The sequence below is a fragment of the Microtus oregoni genome, unplaced genomic scaffold (assembly GCF_018167655.1).
Source record: "Microtus oregoni isolate MIOR12 unplaced genomic scaffold, Mior012 000007F_ref0000211, whole genome shotgun sequence".
Lineage (NCBI taxonomy): Eukaryota > Metazoa > Chordata > Mammalia > Rodentia > Cricetidae > Microtus > Microtus oregoni.
This window is the reverse complement of record NW_024543066.1, coordinates 54,429,554-54,450,917: the sequence shown is the minus strand read 5'-3', so window position 1 is coordinate 54,450,917 and position 21,364 is coordinate 54,429,554. Positions and strand designations below refer to the sequence as shown.

At 42.7% G+C, this 21,364-nt stretch overlaps 2 protein-coding genes and 1 non-coding gene across 29 annotated transcripts in view; all 3 read left to right on the top strand.

Annotated features, from left to right (window-relative positions):
• The window catches only part of Ubap2l (ubiquitin associated protein 2 like), a 58,348-nt gene extending 42,681 nt beyond the window's left edge, over positions 1-15,667 (top strand). For 4 of the 27 annotated variants that reach the window (XM_041655558.1, XM_041655551.1, XM_041655556.1 and 1 more), the window contains 9 exons: positions 460-655; positions 740-828; positions 3,597-3,650; positions 5,673-5,754; positions 6,186-6,403; positions 7,089-7,194; positions 12,250-12,317; positions 13,441-13,638; positions 14,890-15,541. In XM_041655558.1, the coding sequence (XP_041511492.1) occupies positions 460-655; positions 740-828; positions 3,597-3,650; positions 5,673-5,754; positions 6,186-6,403; positions 7,089-7,194; positions 12,250-12,317; positions 13,441-13,638; positions 14,890-14,985 (1,107 nt within the window). In that variant the 3' untranslated portion in view covers positions 14,986-15,541. The other 23 variants (XM_041655542.1, XM_041655541.1, XM_041655543.1 and 20 more) reach the window with 10 other exon arrangements.
• On the top strand, positions 5,463-5,598 carry LOC121451142. Its single transcript, XR_005974675.1, has one exon. It is a non-coding gene; the product is annotated as a small nucleolar RNA SNORA58 (small nucleolar RNA).
• Positions 15,668-16,954: 1,287 nt separating the features above from the next.
• On the top strand, positions 16,955-20,832 carry Hax1 (HCLS1 associated protein X-1). Its single transcript, XM_041656083.1, has 7 exons — positions 16,955-17,222; positions 17,746-17,999; positions 18,157-18,344; positions 20,003-20,054; positions 20,158-20,264; positions 20,359-20,449; positions 20,571-20,832. Exons 1-7 carry the CDS (start codon positions 17,170-17,172, stop codon positions 20,654-20,656), a joined length of 831 nt encoding a protein of 276 aa, XP_041512017.1. The 5' UTR covers positions 16,955-17,169; the 3' UTR covers positions 20,657-20,832.
• The last annotated feature ends 532 nt before the right edge of the window (positions 20,833-21,364 follow it).

Sequence of the window (21,364 nt, the reverse complement as noted above, 5' to 3'; positions counted from 1 at the left end):
ATTATCCTAGGGTTACCTAGGGAGCCTCAAGGAGCTAGGGTTACAGGAGTCCAAACTTTCTTACGAGTCTTAAAAATTACACAATATCAGTTTAAGTCAGAGTCTGTACTTTCTTCTAGCAAATGAATTAGTCTCAAAAGTTGAACTAGTGAATCAAAGTGTGGAAAAGAAGGCTGTGATACACTTTTAGTTCTAAGCTTTATCCCCCTACTAACAGATGTTGGTCCCTATGGAATTTATGTCCTCACTTACTTTGCTGTTTTTCTGAACAGGTTGATGTTGGTCAGCAGGCAGTTGCAAGGAGCATGTAGCTAGAGATTTCCTTTTGCATTGGCAGAGGGAATTGTACCTTGGGTTGGCTTTTTTAATTGCAAATTTGATGAGAAGATCATAGATCCTTATCTTTCCCATCTGTTGCTAATGTTGTTTCCTTCTGTCTTCCACTGCTCCCCTTTGAAGCACACAAGTGTGGAGAGTGAAGCGAGTCTCCATTCTTCCTCCAGCACTTTCTCTACCACATCCAGCACTGTCTCTGCACCTCCCCCAGTGGTCAGTGTCTCCTCCAGTCTGAATAGTGGCAGTAGTCTAGGCCTTAGCCTGGGCAGCAACTCTACTGTCACCGCCTCAACTCGAAGCTCAGTTGCTACAACTTCAGGTAGCTTTGCATAGGTGGGTGGCATTTCCTCTGGGGTGGAGGTGATAATAAATTGTATGACAACAGAAAAATGTTCTCTTTTAGGAAAAGCTCCACCCAACCTTCCTCCTGGAGTCCCGCCATTGTTGCCTAATCCATATATTATGGCTCCAGGGCTGTTACATGCCTACCCGGTAAGTGGGGCTGAAGGATCTTCTCTACAAAGCCAGGACGGTGCGACTATTCTTTGTAGCTTCAGTTTCAGATGGAGTACAATAATTAAAGCAGAATAAATGGTATCCACATACAGGCAAACAGGTTTTTAATTAGTCTGTGTACCTGCTGTGTGCTAAGATCCGAAGGAACTAGACTTTGTTCTCCTTTTCACCTTTATGCAGGTTCAAGTTAGGCTTGCATGGTTGGGTGGCAATCACTAGCCAAGAAAAGTAACAGGGTTTTTGTTTACATGTATGTCTATACACCAAAGCATGCCTGGTGTCTGTAGAGGCAGCTGTAAGCACCCCCATGGGAAACAAACTTGGCTCCTTTGGAAGTATCCTTTGAGATACTTCTCTAGGCCCTACCCTCCAAATGTAGTAGTTTTTGTAGAGGAAGGGCTGAACTTTAACAAGGCCCTTTGCTGATCATTTGTTCTATGTGAAATATGGTTTCTGGATCTTGAGCATCAACAGCCAGAATGTGTAGAATATGTTATTTCCCATGCTTTTGATTCCCTACCTCCATAGTTCTTTGCTTTCTTTGACCTTTTCTTTTACAATTCAAATCTAGAACTACCTGAAAATAAATGAGTGACAATAGTAGTAGTATTTTCTCTAGTGTCTTCTGTCACCTTCAAGTAGTCAATACTCACTGAGATGGAAATTAGTTATAAAAATTCTATTCAAAAACACCTATCTTTTCTGGGTGTGTTGATGAATGCCTTTAATCCTGGTACTTGGGGAGGCAGAGGCAAGGGATGTGAGTTTGAGGCCTGCCTGGTCCACATATAACGAGTTTCAGGACAGCTAGGACTGTTACACAGAGAACCCTGTCTTGAAAAACTAAATCAACTCAAAGGAAAAAACTACCTGTTCTTGGGTCGGGTGTGGTAATAAATACATTTAATCTCAGCACTATGGATGCAGAGACAAGTAGATCTATCTGAGTTCTAGGCCAGCCAACACTATACAATGAGACTCTGTCTCAAAACAACAAAACAAAAAAGCTACCTACCTATTTCTACTTTAGGGAAGAAGTTTAGATAATAGATATATCCAAATTGCACTCTTAAACTTTTTAGTCTTTTGAGTTAGAGTCTCACTGTGTAGTTGGCCTGGAACTCTTAGAGATCTGTCTCTGTTTTCTGAGTGTTTGGTTTAAAGGCCTCCAGGCTTGACTGCTTTTAAAAGTTTTCTTTTATTATTTGTTTTAGTAACTTTTATTAGTTGGCAATTTCATACATAGGTTTAATATATTTCGGTTATACCACCCTTCCTTTTTTTTTTTTTTTTTTTCGAGACAGGGTTTCTCTGTAGCTTTGGTGCTGGCCTCGAAATCTCAGAGATCCGCCTGCCTCTTCCTCCCAAGTGCTGGGATTAAAGGCGTGCGTCAACCACTGCCCGGCTTCCACCCTTCCATTTTTTAAATTGTCATTCTTTTTCTTTTTTAAATATGGTTGTTCTATCTATGCATAGAGCCTATATGCTAGGAGAGAAGAGCGCCAGATCTCATTATAGATGCTTGTGAGCTACCATATGGTTGCTGGGAATTGAACTCGGGGCCTCTGAAAAGAGTTGCCAATGTTCTTAACTGCTGAGCCATCTCTTTTGCCCCTTATTATTCCTTCCTAAACTCCCCTTCTTCCCAACACTTCCCCCTTCTTCTTAAATATTTTTTTTACATTGTATACTTTTTTAAAGAATACTTAATTTATTCATTTATTTTATGTATATGAGGGCTCTGCATATATGCTTCTATGACAGAAGAGGGCATTCGTTCTCATTGTAGAGCTCTAATGTAGTTGTGAGCTGGGAATTGAACTCAGCACCTCTGAAAGTGCAGCCAGCGCTTTTAACTTAACCCCTACATTGTATACTTTTAAAACATTTTTTTAAGGTGTATAAATGTTTTGCTTGCATTTGTATATGTGTGCCATGCAGAGGTAGATACTTATGGAGGTCAAAAGAGAGCATCTGGTCCCTTGTAACTAAGAGTTTCTCATAGTAATGCTGGTGCTGGGAACTGAACTCAGATCCTCTAGAAGAGCAATTATTGCTCTTAATTACTGAGCCATCTCTTCAGTCCCACATTGCATACTTAAGTGTGTTTGTGTCTGTGTGTGTGTGTTTATTTTTATTTGTATGAGTGTTTTGCCTGGTTGTATTTATGTTCCTATGTGTGCACTTGATACTTTTTCTTCTGGAGGCCAGAAAAGGGGAATTGGATTCCCTGGAACTTGTATTACAGATGAATGTACACCACTTTGTGGGTTCTGGGAATCAAACCTGGGTCCTGAAAGAGTAGCCAGTGCTCTTAACTATTAAAAAAAAATTTTTTTGGCATACTTTTTAACGTTTCCTGGAAATATGGGTAAATAAACAAAAAAACAAGTGAGTCCTAGAAAAGATAAATTTCAATCTAAGCTTTAAGGTCTGCCAGAGATAGTACTTGCTCAATAGAAATAAAAAGCCTGCTGTTCATGTACTTAAATCTACTAATTCTTCCTTACAAGTGTCCTAATGACAGCCTAGTCATTACATATATATAGCATGTAGTTTAAGGGACGCTTTAAGACCTTTCATGAATCATTTAATCTCTTTGTACTTTATTGCTTTCCACATAAAGAAAACAGAAGGAAATAATCTGTCGTGAGAATGAGAATGTTATTTTAAATTTTTTCTTGTCTTTTCTACGCCATCATGACTAGTTCCTCTTAATGTTGTTAAAAATGTCTTTCTTGCAGCCACAAGTATATGGCTATGATGATTTACAAATGCTCCAGACAAGATTTCCATTGGTGAGTATGCGGGATTGAAATCTGGAAAAAGAACACTAAACTACGGATTTTTGAGATTGGTTTTCACTATATAGACTACCCTGTCCTGGAACTTACTCCATAACAGGCTGGCCTCAAACTCACAGAGATCCGCCTGTCTCTGCCTCCTGAGTGCTGGGAGTCAAAGCATATGCCACTACTGCCCAGCAAAAGACATTAAAATTAATGTTAAAATCAGTTGTGGCTCTTGCCTGTAATCCCAGCATATGAGAAGCAGAGGCAGGAAAACTGGGAGTTCAAAACATGGCTTGCCTGTATAGTGAGTTCAAGGCCAGCTTGACTACATTAGCTCCTTTCTTTGAAAAAAAAAAAAGCCAAACAAAATTGATAAATAAATTTTCTGATGTTCAATATCCTAGCCTTTTCTCAGTCTTTTTCCCCATATACTTTACCATATATATACATACACACTAGTAATTTGAATTAAAATACATGCTACATAGCTGCAGCTCAGATGGACTAATAAAACTATTAGCATACTTTATGTCAACATCAATTTTCTGTTCTGCTTTTTTTTTTAATTGTTTGATTCCCTTATGATTGAAAGTAGGACTTTACGTGTGTTAGGCTGAATACTGCTGAACTGTATTCCTCCTGTTTCATTTTAATAATGGGAGAGTATCTCACCGTTTTTCAGGCTAGCTTCAAACTACTGGACCTCGTATTCTCCTGCCTCTATTTCCTAAGTGTCTTGGACTGTCACTGACATATATCATTACCCTTGGCTCTTTTGTTTTTGGTGTTGAGTCAGGGTCTTTCTACGTAGTCCTAGCTGTGTATACGGAGTATTGGACTCAAAGGCATTCACCACCACACCCAACCTCCTGGCTTTTCTTCATTTTTTGTTTCTCTGTGTCATCTCTTTTATCTTTCTTTTTTACTAATGAGTTTCCCAGACCCCAGAATGGGGTACTTAAGGCATTTATTGTCTTAGGCAGTTTACAAGAGTAATTGGAATTTAGTGGGAGCTCTAGCCAGCTTATTCAGATGGTCAGGATATTTTTAATGTCTTAAGATTTTTTGTAGTTCTTGGGATCATACCGAGGGCCTCTTGTATTTTGACAAATACTCTTTCTGAGCCTTTAGTTTCACTAAATTGCTCAGGTTGGTGTTGAGCTCTAGACTTGACTTGTGTCTCCAAGTAGTTAAATTACAGGCTTGTGTTAACAGGTCCAGCTTTGTTGTTTTGAGATAGACTCTTCACTGTAGGTTATGTAGTTTAGTCTGGCCTTGGTGATTGTCCTGCTTCAGCCTTCCAAATCTTCAAATGCTGGAATTATGGGAGCACCACCACATGCAGCTTTTGTTTTGAGACAGTAGGCTGGGTGTGCTGGCACATGCTTTTATTCCCAGCATTCATTCTATGTAGTTAGGACTATATAGCCTTAGCTGGCCTAGAACTTATTATGTAGAGGCTGATTTAAAAAAACTCTAGAGAGCCACTTGCCTCTGCTTCCTGTGCATCACCTTTTTAAGAGTATATGTGCATGCAGGTTCTAGAAGAGGATATTGTGTATATCCTGCTTTCTGTTCTGACCCATCCATAGACTCTCCATGTTAGTATTACGGGCATGTCCATGATCATATCCATGGCTTTTTCATAGATGCTGGAGGTCAAAGTAGCAAGCACTCTTACCTACTAAGCCAATTTTTCTGGCCCCACAGCTTAAGCACTTTGGCAGAAAGAAGAACCTGTTTTCTCAAAATTAGCTAGAAGGATCTATGTAAGATTAAACCTTGTTTGTCCTGCTAGACCTTGATGTGTATTCCAACAAGCATATCCGTAGACCTTGTCTGACTCTTACTCATGGCCAGGCAGGGGGGACAGTGTATGCAAGATTAATTGGTGTTCATGTGATCACTAACCTGTTTAATCAGTAACGTGATAAATTGCAGTACTCAAACATTCTCTTGCTTCCTCTTGTGGTTTCCTTGCTGGGGAAGGAGTGGAATTTAATCTCTCCTCTTTTATTTTGGTTCTAGGATTACTACAGTATCCCGTTTCCCACACCCACCACTCCACTTACTGGGAGGGATGGTAGCCTGGCCAGCAACCCTTATTCTGGTAGGATTGGAATAGAGCTGAATACAGGGAGATGTGTAGATAGAAATGTGTTTAGTAGCAAGAAGAGTTCCATAATTAAGATTTTTAGCAGAAGTGTGATTTTTGTAGGGGTGGGGTGTCTGTTAGTCTCCACCTTTTTCTAGGAAGTTTGATTGAACTGCTCTTCTGTATTCCCTTGTGCCACTTTGCCCTGTGTACAGTGGCAATCTCATTGCCTTGCTAGTCCTTAGGTTTTTGTTTATGTATAACTGATCATTGTCTTCTCATCTTCCCTTAACTATTGTTGTCCTTCAAGCCCTTGGAGAAGCAAGGTGTAGGAAAAGGATGGGATGGAGATTAAAGAAAACAAGTTGGCAGAGGAAGATGGGGATTTTTCATTTGGGAATCCCTTTGCACATTATAGAGTATGCAGCCAGACCTTCTTTTCTTAGGTGACCTCACCAAGTTCGGCCGCGGGGATGCCTCCTCCCCAGCCCCAGCCACAACCTTGGCCCAACCCCAACAGAACCAGACGCAGACTCATCACACCACGCAGCAGACATTCCTGAACCCGGCGCTGCCTCCTGGCTACAGTTACACCAGCCTGCCATACTATACAGGGGTCCCGGGCCTCCCCAGCACCTTCCAGTATGGGCCTGCTGTGTTCCCTGTGAGTAACTGACTGACTGGTCTTGTTGTGAAGGATCCCAATTCTGGGCATCATTCTAGCTGCTTTCAAGGCTAAATGACCCCTTAGTAATAAATGAGGGACAACTTGTACTTTTGGCCTATTTCTGGTTTAGGAAGAAGGGGTGTGGGATTTTAATTGGAACAAGGATTACCTGATCTTAGAGTTAGCCAAAGGAGGATTGTGATACATTATATCTTCGCCACCTCCTCCTTTCTCTGCTACCATTGTCTTTTTTTTTTTTTCCCCCTACAAACTATCTCTTAACTGCTCAGGTCAGTTCTGAAGACTTTAGTGTTCTAGTTATTTTTTTGTTGTCATTTTAAAATAACATGACCAAAAGTACTCACACAAGAAAAAGTTAAGTTTTGGGGAAGAGTCCATAATGGCATGGTGCCAGGAGTAGGAGGTGGAGAGAACAGGAAGATGGGATACACTCTCAGATCCTATCCCACTCATGTTCTTCCTTCAGTAAGGCTCCACCTCCTGAAGATTCTATAATCTCCTCAAGCATTTCTCATTCAACACAAATCAGTAAGGATCAACCACTGGCCAACCTACTACTTTAGGATGATAACTACCTAAATGTCCAATCTTTGGAGTAGAACAAGTGAGACAGATGTTGTCTGTTGCTGTTTCATTTTATTCCTGTCCTTTTGTTCTTCAGGTGGCTCCTACCTCTTCCAAGCAGCATGGTGTGAATGTCAGTGTGAATGCCTCGGCCACCCCTTTCCAACAGCCAAGTGGATATGGGTCTCACGGATACAACACTGGTAAGTTCCCTTTGGCCCTTGTTCAGTGGTCTGTGTGGGATATTACTAGGTGGGAGAAAGACTTGGTATTTGAAAGTGGGTCATTGAGATAAGCTAACCCTCCACATGACTGTTAATTGTTTGGTTGGCTTAGGGGTCTAAGAACAGTACCAACAAAGAGCTTGTACTAGGGGGGAATGTGTCCACTATTACAGTGGGAATGCTCAAACAGCTAATCTGAGTTTGGGTGAAAAATGGCAGGGGCCCCAAGATTTCACTGAAATATCACTGGGGAAAATGGTAGTATGCATGGCACCAAGAGTGGAAGAGTACTGAAGAAAAGGCTTAGATATTTTTCTAGCTAGCAGACTATGTATGATAGGTTTGGCATAAGTTTGTAGTACTAATTTTGTTACATGACTTCCTTTTTAATTCCCTAGCTAGAAGATCTACATACAATGTGGAGAAAAATGAGTAGACACGACTGACTACTCTTGGGAGTGAGGCTTGAACCCTTAGGTTTCTTCTTCATTTGTTTAGTTAGTCTTCTTGCACAGACTTGTTGCACATCTGATAACAGGGAAGTAGTGTAGGGATTTTATGGACACATGTAGCCTAGCCCTTGCTTCTCTAACTGACATTGTTGCTTTCCTTTTGGACGATGGAGATGAAAAGAAAATTTTGCTTTTGTAGATTTTTTAAACTTTAGGTGTTCTTTTTTTTCCCTCGAGACAGGGTTTCTCTAGCTTTGGAGCCTGTTCTGGAACTAGCTCTTGTAGACCAGGCTGGCCTCGAACTCACAGAGATCCACCTACCTCTGCCTCCTGAGTGCTAGGATTAAAAAGACGTGTGCCACCACCGCCCGGCCTAACTTTATGGGTTTTGTTTTTTTTTCCCGTCCCACTTTATGGGTTTTTAAAATGTGATTTTGTTTTTGTTTTTTCGAAACAGGGTCTCTTTATATAGCCCTATCTGTCCTGACACTCAGTATGTAGACTAGGTTGGCCTGGAATCCACTCTGTCTCCAGAGTGCTGGGACTAAGGGTGTGCACCATCATATCTGTCTTACTTGTTTTCTTGTTTTGTTTTGCTTTTGAGACAAGGTCTTTATGTAGCCCAGGCTTGCCTCTAATTTGTAGCAGTCTTTGCCACTGTTGAGCACTGGGGTATATACCATACCTGAGAGGGCTGGAAAGAATTCCATGTAATTTTCTTAATGACTTTCGGGTGAATCTGGGGAGGTGATTGCTGCAGTTGTTAATGGGTTGGACTTGAGGGTTGTCTTTAAAAGCTTGCATCCTGGTTACAGTTCTATGGGATTTAGAGTTACCAATAAGTGTTCTTCATTCTTCTCTGGACTCTGTGGGTAAATAGCCAAGCTTTATAGTAATTAGAGAACTGAGCACAGAAGACAACAAATAGGCTTAGGTATTAATAGACAGATGTTTGAACTGTGACCTATGAAACTGGGTCATGATACACATTTTCAAAATCTTGAGGAACCTCTGAGATTTAATGCCCATACTCCTTATGGCAACTTTCTTAATGACCAAGGCCTACCCTAATCTTTGGTTGAGTATAGAGATAAAAGCTTTTTGACTTAGAATGGCTTCACCTCCCAAATTTACCGTTAGGTTTAAGTACTAAGTGGTCCAGAATCAGATTGGAATCTGATTTTGAAACTCTTAGCTTCTTACCTACCTTAAAATTTCAGAAATCTGCTATAGCAGCTTTTCGAGAACCCCCAGTTGCCAACCCCCAACAGAGGGCTCTTGTCATTCTGTTCCTCATCAACCTCTAAATTCATTTATTTTTATGTATTTGATTCCTTTTAGGAAGAAAATATCCACCCCCTTACAAGCATTTCTGGACGGCTGAGAGCTAATTTGGCCCAAGCCTGGGGGCTATGTTTTGTGTGTGTGTATAAATTTGCACTGAAGTCTTGTTTCAGAAACCAGACCACTGAGGAGAGCCTGCTGAGCTGAGGCCATGGCCTGCGTGGCTTGGGGAAATGAGTTGGTGGATACCTTCTGGGCTTTTGAACTTGCCCCCCTCCCCATCTCCCTTCTCCCCCATGTGTCTGACCCTGTCTTACCCATTTCGAGTTCGAGTGGTGCAGCAACTCCGAAGCATCAATGCACACGCCTGCTGTTGCTTTTGATTTCTGGAAGGCATGTAGTTCCAACTTGTAACAAAAAATATTTGTAGTCTTCAATAAACTGTGGTATTTCTTTAGCTAACTCTGCGTTCTTTCCGTGCATGTCTTTCTGGACACTAGGAGCCAATGCTGTATTGTGGATAAAGGGTGGAGGGCGGTCTTTTCAGTCAATCCCTAATATAGCCAAAGAGCTGTTAGTGTTTCAGTAGAGTTAAAACAGCCCGTTTCCAGCCTGTTGAATGGTTGGTAAAGCTATTACAAATAAAAACAACAAAACTGATTTCCCATGCTCTTATGTCTTTACTTTTTCATGTAGATCCTCCCCTTGCCTCTGACTCAAGCTGAGGGCAAGGGACAAGAAGTTAGTGTCACATCATAGTGAAAGGCTAAAGCTGTTGTTAGGGAAGTATCGTCCAAGGCTTAATTTCTACATCTGGTTCTCAAGGTTGACTGTCTGATTAATATCTCATCAGGTTATTAGTGATCACTTAGTTGATGGCTCGGGCTTTGTGGAAACTGTGCTAGCCTGGAACACTGTTCATGGTCCTTTGATGGCTTTTCAGAGATTGTGAATTTTTAGTCTTTTTTTTTTACTAGTGGATGTAGCCAAAGCTATGTGAGAGATGTTTGGTCAGACATTCTGTTGGGAAGTTTGTCCTCCATGCACTCACTAACCAGTACACCATCAGCTGTTGGTTTATAGCAGAAATTTGAACAATTAGACAACCACCCTTGGTTAATCAGAAACCATAAACTCAACTTTCCTTTAGTACAGTTCCTTACCCCTCTGGTCCTATGGAGTTTAACCAGTTTTCCAAGTTGCTGCCACGCTAAGTAAGAATTTTTTTTTTTTTCTGTCTACCACCTACATTGTTTTGTAATTTTTTTTTTTTTATCACTGTTGGGTAATTGGGGTAGGTAGGACATGTGGGATGGGAAGGAGAGCAAAACTTTAGTCTGAGGATCTCTGTAATAGCTAGTAAAAATTGGGAAATCAAAGCCTGCTATTTTTTAGGTTTTCTAATACTTACATAGAGGCTATTTTAGCCACTATACAGGATTCTCTTTTTCCCTGTTGCATTACTGGTTCTTCTGTACGATTTAAAACTTGAACTAAACTTTTTATGTAAAAATTAACAAGGTAGGAGTTTGCTAGACCTAATTTCTCCTTACCACCCAGCGTGGCTCCAGTTAAGTAATTTCTCCCACCCTGTGTAAGCATCCTAGCTTCTCTTGGCAAGAGAGTAACCAAGTCAGCTGTAGGCACTTATCTATTAAAGATAACTCATTGTCTCTTTGGTTTTGTCTTGAAAATATTCTGTAACCTGGCTCATTTCCCTTCCCCATCAAACCTCACTAGCATTAGTCCTTTCCATATCTGAACTTAAAGTTATGCCTGCAACCCATTGTTCTCTCAGCTAGGCATCTGGGGTTTGAAAAGAAGAAAAATCTCTGCTACCTCTAAAAGAGTTTGATATACTGTTCCCTTTGTTTACTTTGTGCCTTCAAAGTATGCAGTTAAGGCTTTGGAGATAAGGAAGTATTTTTTCATGCTTTATTTCTATGCTTCTTTTTCTTCCCCTAGAATTGTATTTGTCCTTTTGAAGGGTACTATCTGGACTTAGGATTGGTAGGGTTTTACGTTAATTTTTTTCTCTTGGTGCTAGTGGTCAAACCCTGTTCCTTGTGCTAGCTAGAGAAGCACGTAATCACTGACTAAATCTAAAGTGATTGTGAACTTAACTCCTAAAGGTTGCCTTTCTTTTAGGCATTGGTTAGGAGAATTTGAGTTTCTGGAATTTGTATGGAGTGAATGGAAGGTTCCTTGTGATTTTATCATTAACATACCGCTTCTTTAAAAAAAAAAGAAGCCAGACAAAGCTCCGTCAGAGTGCTTCTCAAATAAAAGAATAATGTACTTCTGGAGGCAAGAATCTAAAAGCATAAGATGTAGTTTGCTGGTTTCCTTTTTTATTTTTACAGGAGCTAATAATGTCTATTTTTACAGGAGCTAATGTTTTTTTTTTTCAATTGTGAATTTCTAGTTTAACTTATTTTCCACATTTTGTTTAAAATGTCTCTGGTGACATGCTAGGTTATCTCATGGCTTCTGTCTTCTTGATTCATTGACCAATACTGTTAGGAAGGAAGAGTGTAGTAGTATGTTTATTTTAGCCTGAGAACAAATTAAGATGGATTATACTACTACAGGCTACTTTAAACTGTGGTGGCAGGAAAATTTTCAAGAGGAAACATGAGTTAGATATGGATTAAAACTGTTACTTGTGGGCAAGCTGAAGTAATGAAAATGACATTGCCTCTATGTTTCATATAGGTGTCCTCCCCACCCTCATACCACTAGAATTATAGAACTAGAAATTCATCTTGTGCAAGCCCTTTAAGTCACAAGGATATAAGCCTAGCATTCGTACAACCAGAGAAGTGAGGTTCATGAAGTGAATTGAGGCTCTGAGAATAAGCACTGGGGCCTCTGCGTTGAACTGTTCCTAATACTTAACAATGTAGGTTTAAGGATTTTGAGCCCCAATGTGTCATGTAGAACAGTAAGAGCCAAAACCGAGTTGAGTTTGAGTAGACTGATTCATAGTGGACATTAAATTTATAATACCCTTTTGCTTTAAAATCATGCTACTGAAATTTTGCTCATACCCCTTGTGCCCCCATCAAAAAGAGGTTCACACATGTGCTCCACACATATTATCTAGAAAGGGCAGAAGACCTCCTAGGCAGCATTTATGTTATGAGTTCTAACATCTCAGCTGATGTAATGGAAAAAACATACCAAAATTCTTTTGCAGTGCCATAGCTAGAAAGGCTGCAGACATCACGTTGTCCTAGGAACAGAGACTAGGCTGATAGCAGACAGAGCTAATCCTCTCTGTTTCCTCCTCCCCTAGGTGTATCAGTCACCTCCAGTAACACGGGCGTGCCAGATATCTCGGGTTCTGTGTACTCCAAAACCCAGGTAGGTGCCTGGTGTGGATGAAAGTAGAAAGAGATGGAGGTGGAGTTGCAGTTAGAACAACCCTCAGGAGAGGTGTCCGAAACCCATTCTACCTTTTCTAAATGAGTTATCTGTAGACTTCAGTTTCTCTAGGACTTTATGAGAAATGTCATAGGAAGGTCAAGTGTTGTAAATTATAATTTAATGTCATTTATTTACTGTGCAAATGGTTTTGGCCCCTTGACCTATCCACTCAGTATTTTCATAACTTTGCAAGAGAATAAATATGGAAATGAAGGGAAACTAGTTAATTTCATTCTATGTAAGTTCATAACCATGAGTGGAAATGAACTGAGTAATTTGTTACTGAGTTATCTATAGGTATGTGTTTTCATTTTTATGTCCCAGAACCTTTCATACTCAAGATATCTCTTCAGTTTTTTATTCATTTCTTCAGAGATATCTACAAAGTTTTAATTTATGCTAAGCCACAGAGGCAGGAATGTACAATTTTATTTTTATTTATTTATTTTGAGGAAGGGTTTTATTCTTTAGTCCTGGCTAGCCTGGAAGTCACTGTGTAGATCAGGCTAGTCTCAAACTGTAGAGATCCATCTGCTTCCCAAGTAATTAGAATTTAAGGTGTGCAGTATCATGCCTGACTAATGTAAGATTTTATGGGTGCTTTGACAGTCATCTTTCTGCTTGATCCTTGTGACAAGAGGTCAGTAGTAGCGCTCTCTCTCTCTCTCCCCCCCCTCTATATATATATGTTTATTTTGAGGCAGGCTTTCTCTGTGTAGCCTTAGTTGTTCTTGGCTGTCCAGAAACTCCCTCTGTAGACTAGGCTGGCTTTGAACTCAGATTCTCCTGCTTCTGCCTCCTGAGTACTGGATTAAAGGTTTGCACTGCCATTGCCTGATTTATCTCTTTTATTTTGAGGAAACTGAAGCTGAGTGGTTAGTTAGCCTAGGATCATGGAGCTATGAAAAAAAAAAGAAGAGCTAGGACTAAGACTTTTGAATGTTTGACTTGAGGTGTGCTATTGTTTCTGACCAAGCTGCTTTCTGAGGATAGAGGTACTTGGGCTCAGTAAGTTTTTCTGATGATCCCTTTTATTCTTTCTCCTGTTTTCCTGGGATAGCAGTCCTTTGAGAAACAAGGTTTTCATTCCGGTACTCCTGCTGCCTCCTTCAACTTGCCTTCAGCCCTAGGAAGTGGAGGGCCCATCAATCCTGCCACAGCTGCTGCCTACCCACCTGCCCCCTTTATGCATATTCTGACCCCCCATCAGCAGCCACATTCTCAGATCCTTCATCATCACCTGCAGCAGGATGGCCAGGTAATAGCCCTTCCCCCTCTCTCCTTTCCCTTCATCTTCCTTCCTATCCCTTAAAACTGCCTCCCTTTTCCTTTTCTTACCCTTCCTTACCACCACCTTCACCCAGCCCTCCCAGTGCCAGCCAGGGGCACAGCACATACAGACACAAGCGCACATAACATGAGCAGTTGGCAAAGGAAACATGAGAGAATGGGCCAGACTGAAACCCTTTTGCCCAGTTCCTTTGGTACCTTTCTCCTCCACCTCCCGTGGCACAGTTGTCCTCATCCTGTCAGACCTGGGTCACACCTTCCCTTGTAACCTCTCCCAGCCTTCTCCCTTCCCTGACATTATAGCTTTCCCTTCTAATGGTGGAGTTCTATTGTCAAAAGTTTGTCCCTTTATTTTCCATATATCCTGGTTCTGCCTCAGCTACCATATTTGCAGATGATTCTCTGTTGCCAGCGCCAGCAGGAGGAGCAGGTAATGAAACTGAATGATAATATGCTTGAACCAACTTCTTTTTAGTCCCCATTTCACCTCCACGGCCTCAGATAACTTGAAAAGCCTACCCAATCACAAATCGGATACACAAACAGAAACACTATGCTAAGCTCTCTGGCCTCCCCATCCTCTCTTCCTTCCCTCTTCAACACCCTCTTTATCTTTCTACCCTTCCCCAACTCTGGAAAACACTTGGTTATCACAATGGAAAAGATTCCAGGGGCAGCATCTGGAGCCTGGTGCCTCAGGTCTTTCCTTTGTTTGATTGGTTTCACATTAATTAATGTGTGGTGGTGGGTGGATCTGAATGGTGGTAAAAGAGACCACTTAAGAACTCCAACATAGGTGGCTGGGCAACTTTCTTGCCCTCAAAGCTTTCCATATTGAGGCATTCACAGAGGTGAGTGAAAATGTAATCATCTTGTGATCACTCACTTAAAAAAGGCCAGAATTCTCATAGTTGTTTAGACCAGGACAATAGGTAGTAGGGAAGACAACTGACAGGAATGGAACCAACTCACCATATTATCTCCAAAGTGTTCTTGTCCATTTTTCCTGTACTTTAAGGTTAAAAAGAAAAACGTCGCCTTGTAAAAGAGGCTATGTAGAATCAATTTTCTATGCTTGAAATGTTGGCTTCATAGTCGGCTCTAAGTAAAGGAAATGAGAGAGTAGAACTATTTTACACATTTCCACGTCAAGATGTTACAGTTTGGTCCCACTAACTAGACACCTTTCTCCTCCCCCATAACCCTCCCATCCCTGCAGACGGGCAGCGGGCAACGTAGCCAGACCAGCTCCATCCCGCAGAAGCCCCAGACCAACAAGTCTGCCTACAACAGCTACAGCTGGGGGGCCAACTGAGGCCCTGACCCTCTTCTCCCGGTCCCATCTTCTGAGAGGGCTTCTCAGCCTGGAAACTATGGAAACAGCATCAAAGAGAGAAAAGAATGTGGGGCGATTCCGCTGCTCCACACCCCAGCGGCCCATCCCACACCTCAGCTTCATGTCTGTCCCATTCCTATACCATCCCACCCTGTTGTATGTATTATAGGATTTGTATTTTCTCTCCCCCCCACCCCCTTCCTCTTTGCATTCAAGATTATGAAACTTTGCTCTGGGCCCTGCCTTTCCTTCACTTCTTCCTGTTCACCCTGGTGGTGTATGGATGAGGTAGGGAGGTACCCCCCAAATATATATCAGCCCAACGGCCCTAAGTCTTCTCCTTTATTATTAGGAAAACCAAACAACACACAAAAAATGGCGTCATAAATATGAACAGCATTGTCATATGAATTAGTTGAAGTGTTTTTTTTGTACTGTGTCCTCAAACTTAATGGATTAATGTGTCTTGTATATATATACATATATATATAAAAAAAGGAGAAAAAAAAACCAAACCTCTACCTTCAGCCTCTGCCCATTCTTGCTCCGTCTAGGATATCCTCACTCTCGTCGATGACCAGCTTGGTGAATAAGTATTATCGTACCAACTGGGCCTCTCTAGCAGGCTCGAAGGCTGTGGAATAAAGTGAAATCTTTGCCCTTTAAGAACTCTCACCTTAATGTGCTAGTGTTTTGCCCTTAAGGGGATTCCCTTTCATACCCCGTGACTGGAAAGAACCACTACAAATCTTCATTTCTCCTAGAAACTGTCTCATCTACAGCAAGTTTCAGGAAGTGAAGCAGGGAGGAGTAAGAACAAAGGATAAAGGACTGGGAATCCAAGCGTGCTTTTAAAGGATGCTGCAGTGTGAAGCCAACAGTAGCTGTTGACTGGCACAACTCAAGCTTAGGCCCCTTTCTCTTTATAGAGGTAGACTACAGTACTTGTCTGAACTTTTTTCAGACAGTCTTACTGTGTAACCATGACTGACCTCTAACTTGTATGGAGACCAGGTTGGTCTCAATTGCAGAGGTCTGCCTGCCTTGCCTATTTTACGTGGCTTAGAAATGCCCAGTTTCTGGGAAAGGGGTGGATGATGGAGAGCAAGACCTGGGGTGAGGGCATGGTGTGGTAAAAGGTTTTGAACTTCAATTACATGGGAAAGGGAGTTTTATTTGCTTTATAAGAGCCTGAAACTCATCATATTGCCAAGGATTCAAGAGCTTCTGCCTCGGACTTCCCAAACTGCAAGTATCCTCCTGGCTTGGGTGGGGAGGGTGTGTGTTTGAGTCAGGGTCTCGCTAGGTAACTCAGTCTGTCTGACATGAAATTGTGTACACCAGGCCGCATATAGAGTTCCGCCTGCCTCTGCCTCTGGAGTGCTGAATCTCAGTTACACACTCTTTGTTCCTTTCCTTTTGGGGGTGCTTCAGTAGTTTCTCTTCCCTGCCTAGTAGAAATCCTACCTTGTTGGTTGCAGTCTGTTTTCAAGTTTAGGAGTGCCTAGGCGCGAGGGAGGCAGAGCAGGCAGATCTCTAAGTTTGAGGCCAGTCTTGTCTAAAGAGTTCCCAACAGCCAGGGCCACGCAGAGAAACCGTGTGTTGAATAAACACATTTAATTTTTTATGGCCAAAACTAATTCTCTACTAGCTCAGGAGGTTCTTGGTATCCTTCCTCTTCTCTGTTGAACAGTAAGGAAATCGCTCTGGAGGGAGCTTGGTAAAACACTGCCCAACAAATAGTGTTGGACGTCACTTAACATCGGTCTAGAAACACGAAGTGGGGGTGTTTTCTGAGGCAGGGCTCGGGACAGGCTGCTCCCTCTGGCGGCTTTCTCGGAACCATAAAGAGTAACAAAAACATCCGTTAGGACCTGGCAGATGGGCAGGAAGAAGAATTACCTAGAAGGAATACTATCTTGGGCCGTAGGGATTCCACATGCCCACCTTCACTCAAAACTGAAAGGTGGCTTATGAGAAAGAAGCTTCGCGTCTGAGGAGCGCAGCCAACCCCGCCTCTTCCTTCTCCGGGTTACGGCCTTTTTACGACAATGCCGCGTCGCAGTCTTGGTTTCCGGCAGCTACAGCTGAGCCCGAGCTCTTTCTGACAGGGTGTTCGCTCATGTCCTGCAGAAGTTTGAAGTTTCTAGTGCCCCTACGGTAATGAGCTTCTTTGACCTTTTCCGGGGCTTTTTCGGCTTTCGTGGACCTCGGAGGTGAGCGTAGTTCTGGGCTGAACATGAGGGAGGGGCGTTCTTTGGGGACGTTTGACCCCTTCGCCGTATTTTTGGAAAGCTTCCTTCCCCGCCCCCTTCAACTCCTGCTGTGAGGATAAAAATCTCTACCTTGAGTACTCGCTTCGCCACAGTGACCAAAGCGGTTCTGAAGAGAGAAACAGTGCCTGTCTCCAGTCTGGGGTGATGCAACAGGGACCTGGGCGGAGAAGACTATGGGGGTCTGGGGAAGAGGACAATGAGCAAGTGAGCAGGACCTTGGGCCAAAGGAGTGGGCAGTGAGACACTGAAGAAAAACCAGGGAGGCGTTTGCGAGATGTCGGGAGGTTGGGATAGGCTCTAATTAGAAACACACAAAACCTGAATAGATTCATCAGCGTTGTTTTGACTTGGAAGCCAGCCCTCCGGTGTTTTCTTCAGCTGCCTAGAGCCTTACCCTTGTCCCATTTTGCTGGCCTTCGGTTGATTTTATTGCTTAGACAGGCTTGTCTGCCTCCACTCGCAGCCACAGAGATCCCTTTTTTGGAGGGATGACTCGAGATGATGACGATGATGACGAAGAGGAGGAAGACAGAGGCACGTGGGGTCGAGGGAGCTATAGGTTTGATGGTTCTCAGCCTCCGGAGGAATTCGGTTTCAGCTTCAGCCCAGGAGGAGGGATGCGATTCCACGACAACTTTGGCTTTGATGATCTAGTACGAGATTTCAATAGCATCTTCAGCGAGATGGGGGCCTGGACCTTGCCTTCCCACTCTCCTGGTGTGTAGATTTCCCTGAGGAGAACTTACTGGGTTACTGGGTGAAATACAGACCTTGTAGAGTAGTTGGGGATGGAGAGTGCAAAAGCTGATTTCACAAAGATTTAATGTGTCTTAAGTCCTTTCCTATCCCAGTATCACCTCCCAACTTTCTGCAGAACTTCCAGGTCCCGACTCAGAAACACCTAGTGAGAGACTGCGGGAAGGGCAGACGCTGCGGGACTCAATGCTTAAGTACCCTGATAGTCACCAACCCAGGATCTTTGAGGGGGTCTTGGAGAGTCATGCAAGACCTGAATCCCCCAAACCAGCTCCAGATTGGGGGTCTCAGGGACCTTTTCATTGGGTGAGTACTCTGTCTGCACCTAAAGTGCAGTGACTAGACCCTTTCCTGGAATCTGAGTTGGAATTCTAGCTCCTCTAATTAGTGCATTTATCTGAATTTTCTTCTTTGTTGGGCTTTTTGTTTTGAGTCTTGGGACCCACTGTGTAGACTAGACTGGCCTCAACTTTAGAGACCTGCCTCTGCCTCTGGGTTAAAATGTGCTAGCACACCTAGCCTGAGGCTTATTTATTTTGTTTTATGCGTATGAGTGTTTTGCCAGCTTGTTTGTCTCTGTACCGCATGTGCCTGGTGCTCACAGAGGGCATTGAATACCCTGGAACTCAAGTTATAATGGTTGTGAGCCACCATACCGGTACTGGGAGCTATAAACTATGGTTTCCTGCAAGAGTGTTCCCTACCCTCTCTTTTATTTTATGTATGTATATATGTATGTATGTAAGTAAGTATGTATTTTGAGACAGGGTCTCTCTGTAGCCTTAGCTATCCTGGAACTTGCTGTGTAGATCATGCTGGACTCAAACTCAGGGACCTGCCTACCTTTATGTTTGTTAGTTAGGTTTTTTGTTGCTGTTTGTTGTTTTGAAGATTTTTTTGTTTTGCTGGGTGGTGGTGGTGCACGCCTTTAATCCCAGCTCTCAGGAGGCAGAGGCAGGTGTATTTCTGAGTTTTAGGCTAGCCTGGTCTGCAGAGGGAGTTCCAGGACTGGAGTCACCTACTGAAGAACCCTGTCTCAAAAAATGAAAAAAGAAAAAGCTTTATTTATTTTGTGTATGTGTGCCTGTGTGAACTTTTGTGTACCATGTGGGTGAAGGTGCCTGCATTATGAGGTGTTGAATCCCCTGGAGCTCTAAGCTGCCTGATATCCTGTAGAAGAATAGCAAATGTTCTAAACCTATGGACCATCTTTCCAGCCTGTTGCTTCCATTTTCTTTTTGCAGTAGAGGAGAATAGAATACAAAGGGAAAATGGAAATATTCTGCCCATTTTTCCCCCCATGAGACAGGTTTTTTCATGTCATTCTGGATGTCCTGGAATTCTCTCTATAGACCAGGCTGGCCTTGAACCTGACTCTGCTTTTTTTTTTTTTTAATTACTAGTTTTAATTCTTTAATTTAATTCTTGGTTAAAAAGGGGTCTTGAGGCTGGGCATGATATTGCATGCCTTTAATCCTAGCACTCTTGAGACAGAGTCAAGCCAGTTTCTGTGAGTTCAAGGCCATCCTGGTCTACACACAAAAAAACCTGCCTCGAAAACAAACACACACACACACACACACACACACGAAAGAAAGGAGAGGGAGGGAGGGAGGAAGGAAGGAAAGAAAAAGGAAGAGAGAAAAAGAATCTTAAGTTGGACATGGTGGTGCACACCTTTGATCCCAGCACCAGGGAGGTAGAGGCAGGCAGATCTGTGTTTGTTCGAAGCCAGCCTGGTGTATTGAGTATGTTCCAGGATGAGAAATTCTGTCTTGAAAAAAAAGATCTTGAAGATGCAAGGTGCAGGAAAGTATTTCATGAAGTCAGTTGGTAGAAGTCCTTATGGAACTGCTGAAGGTGTGTGAACATAAGCCGCCCAGATGGAAGTGTTTGGGGACTTAGGAGGAGTCTGGGCCTCTGACCCTTCAAGTTTCACCAACTCTGTGTGGCTTCCTCTGCAGCTGGATGATATATGGCCTGTCACCCCCCGTTCTAGAGCCAGAGAGGACAATGGTGAGTCTGGCGGGAGGGCACACTTGCCATGTCCTCCACCTCCAGCTCTCTCAGGAGTCTTCTCCTCCACTCTCTCCTGGCTGTTATCTCTCTGCCTTTTCAGATCTTGACTCCCAGGTTTCCCAGGAGGGTCTCGGTCCACTTCTTCAACCCCAACCCAAACCCTATTTCAAGAGCATCTCTGTGACCAAGATCACTAAGCCAGATGGGGTGAGTTGAGAGAGAAGAGTTTAATACTGGTTAGAAAATGCTCTGAAAAGAAGGACTCAACAGTGGTGTTGTTGATATGCGGATCTTCTTGCAGGCCGTGGAGGAGCGCCGCACTGTGGTGGACAGTGAGGGACGGAATGAGACCACAGTGACCCACCACGAAGCACATGACAGTTCCAGCAGTGGTATGTTAAGAGTGACTCAGAAAGGCCCATCTCTTAACTCCTTGGGGAAAGGCTATGCCTCCTTACTGACACTTTCCCTCTGTCTTGTTTATTCTGTCAATATGTATGATTTCTTCCTTAGATCCAGTCTCTGAAAGATCTTCAGCTCTGGATGATCCCTTTTCCATCCTGGATTTGCTCCTTGGACGTTGGTTTCGGTCCCGGTAGCTTTGTTAATAACCTTTAGAAGTCTTCAGGTCCTTTCCACTCCCTTCAAATTGCCCATTGCCAATAAGCTTAGCTTTGTGTGTCATCCTAAGGGTTGTAAGTGTGAGTGAAACAATGCATTGAGCTTGTGCCAGTCTGTCATTCATCCAAACTAACCAATAAAGCCTTTATTTATGCTAAAGGTCTTGGTTTTGTCGAGGTTCTTTTGCTTTCTTTACCCATCCAGGGCTTCCAAAATTATCTTGACTTACAATTTTATATTGTGTGTGTACACAGGAGTGGTGTGCACATGTAGAAGTCAAGGCTACATGTGGGAATGAGTTCTCTCCACTGCGTGGGTTCCAACTCACATTCTCAGACTTGGGAGCAGTTATTCTTACCAACTGAGGTGTCTCTCTAGCCCTTCATTATTGAATTTTTAAAATATTTTTCCATTTCCAAATCAAGACTTAATAAATTAGATGAAAGAAGAAAATTATTTTATGACTAAGGAAATAACTAGAGGTAATTCCAATAACATTTCTAGAAGAAGGGCGTCTCAGACTGCCAAAAGGCGTTGGCAGGGAACTAGGGTAGCTGCTCCCTTAAGTATAAGACCACCGGCTGAACAACTCTGTGGGAGATAGACAGGTCTCACTGTGTTTTTTCTGATCAGCCTGGAGTGCCCTGTGTAGACCAGGTTGGCTTTGAACTCAGATTTTCTGCTTC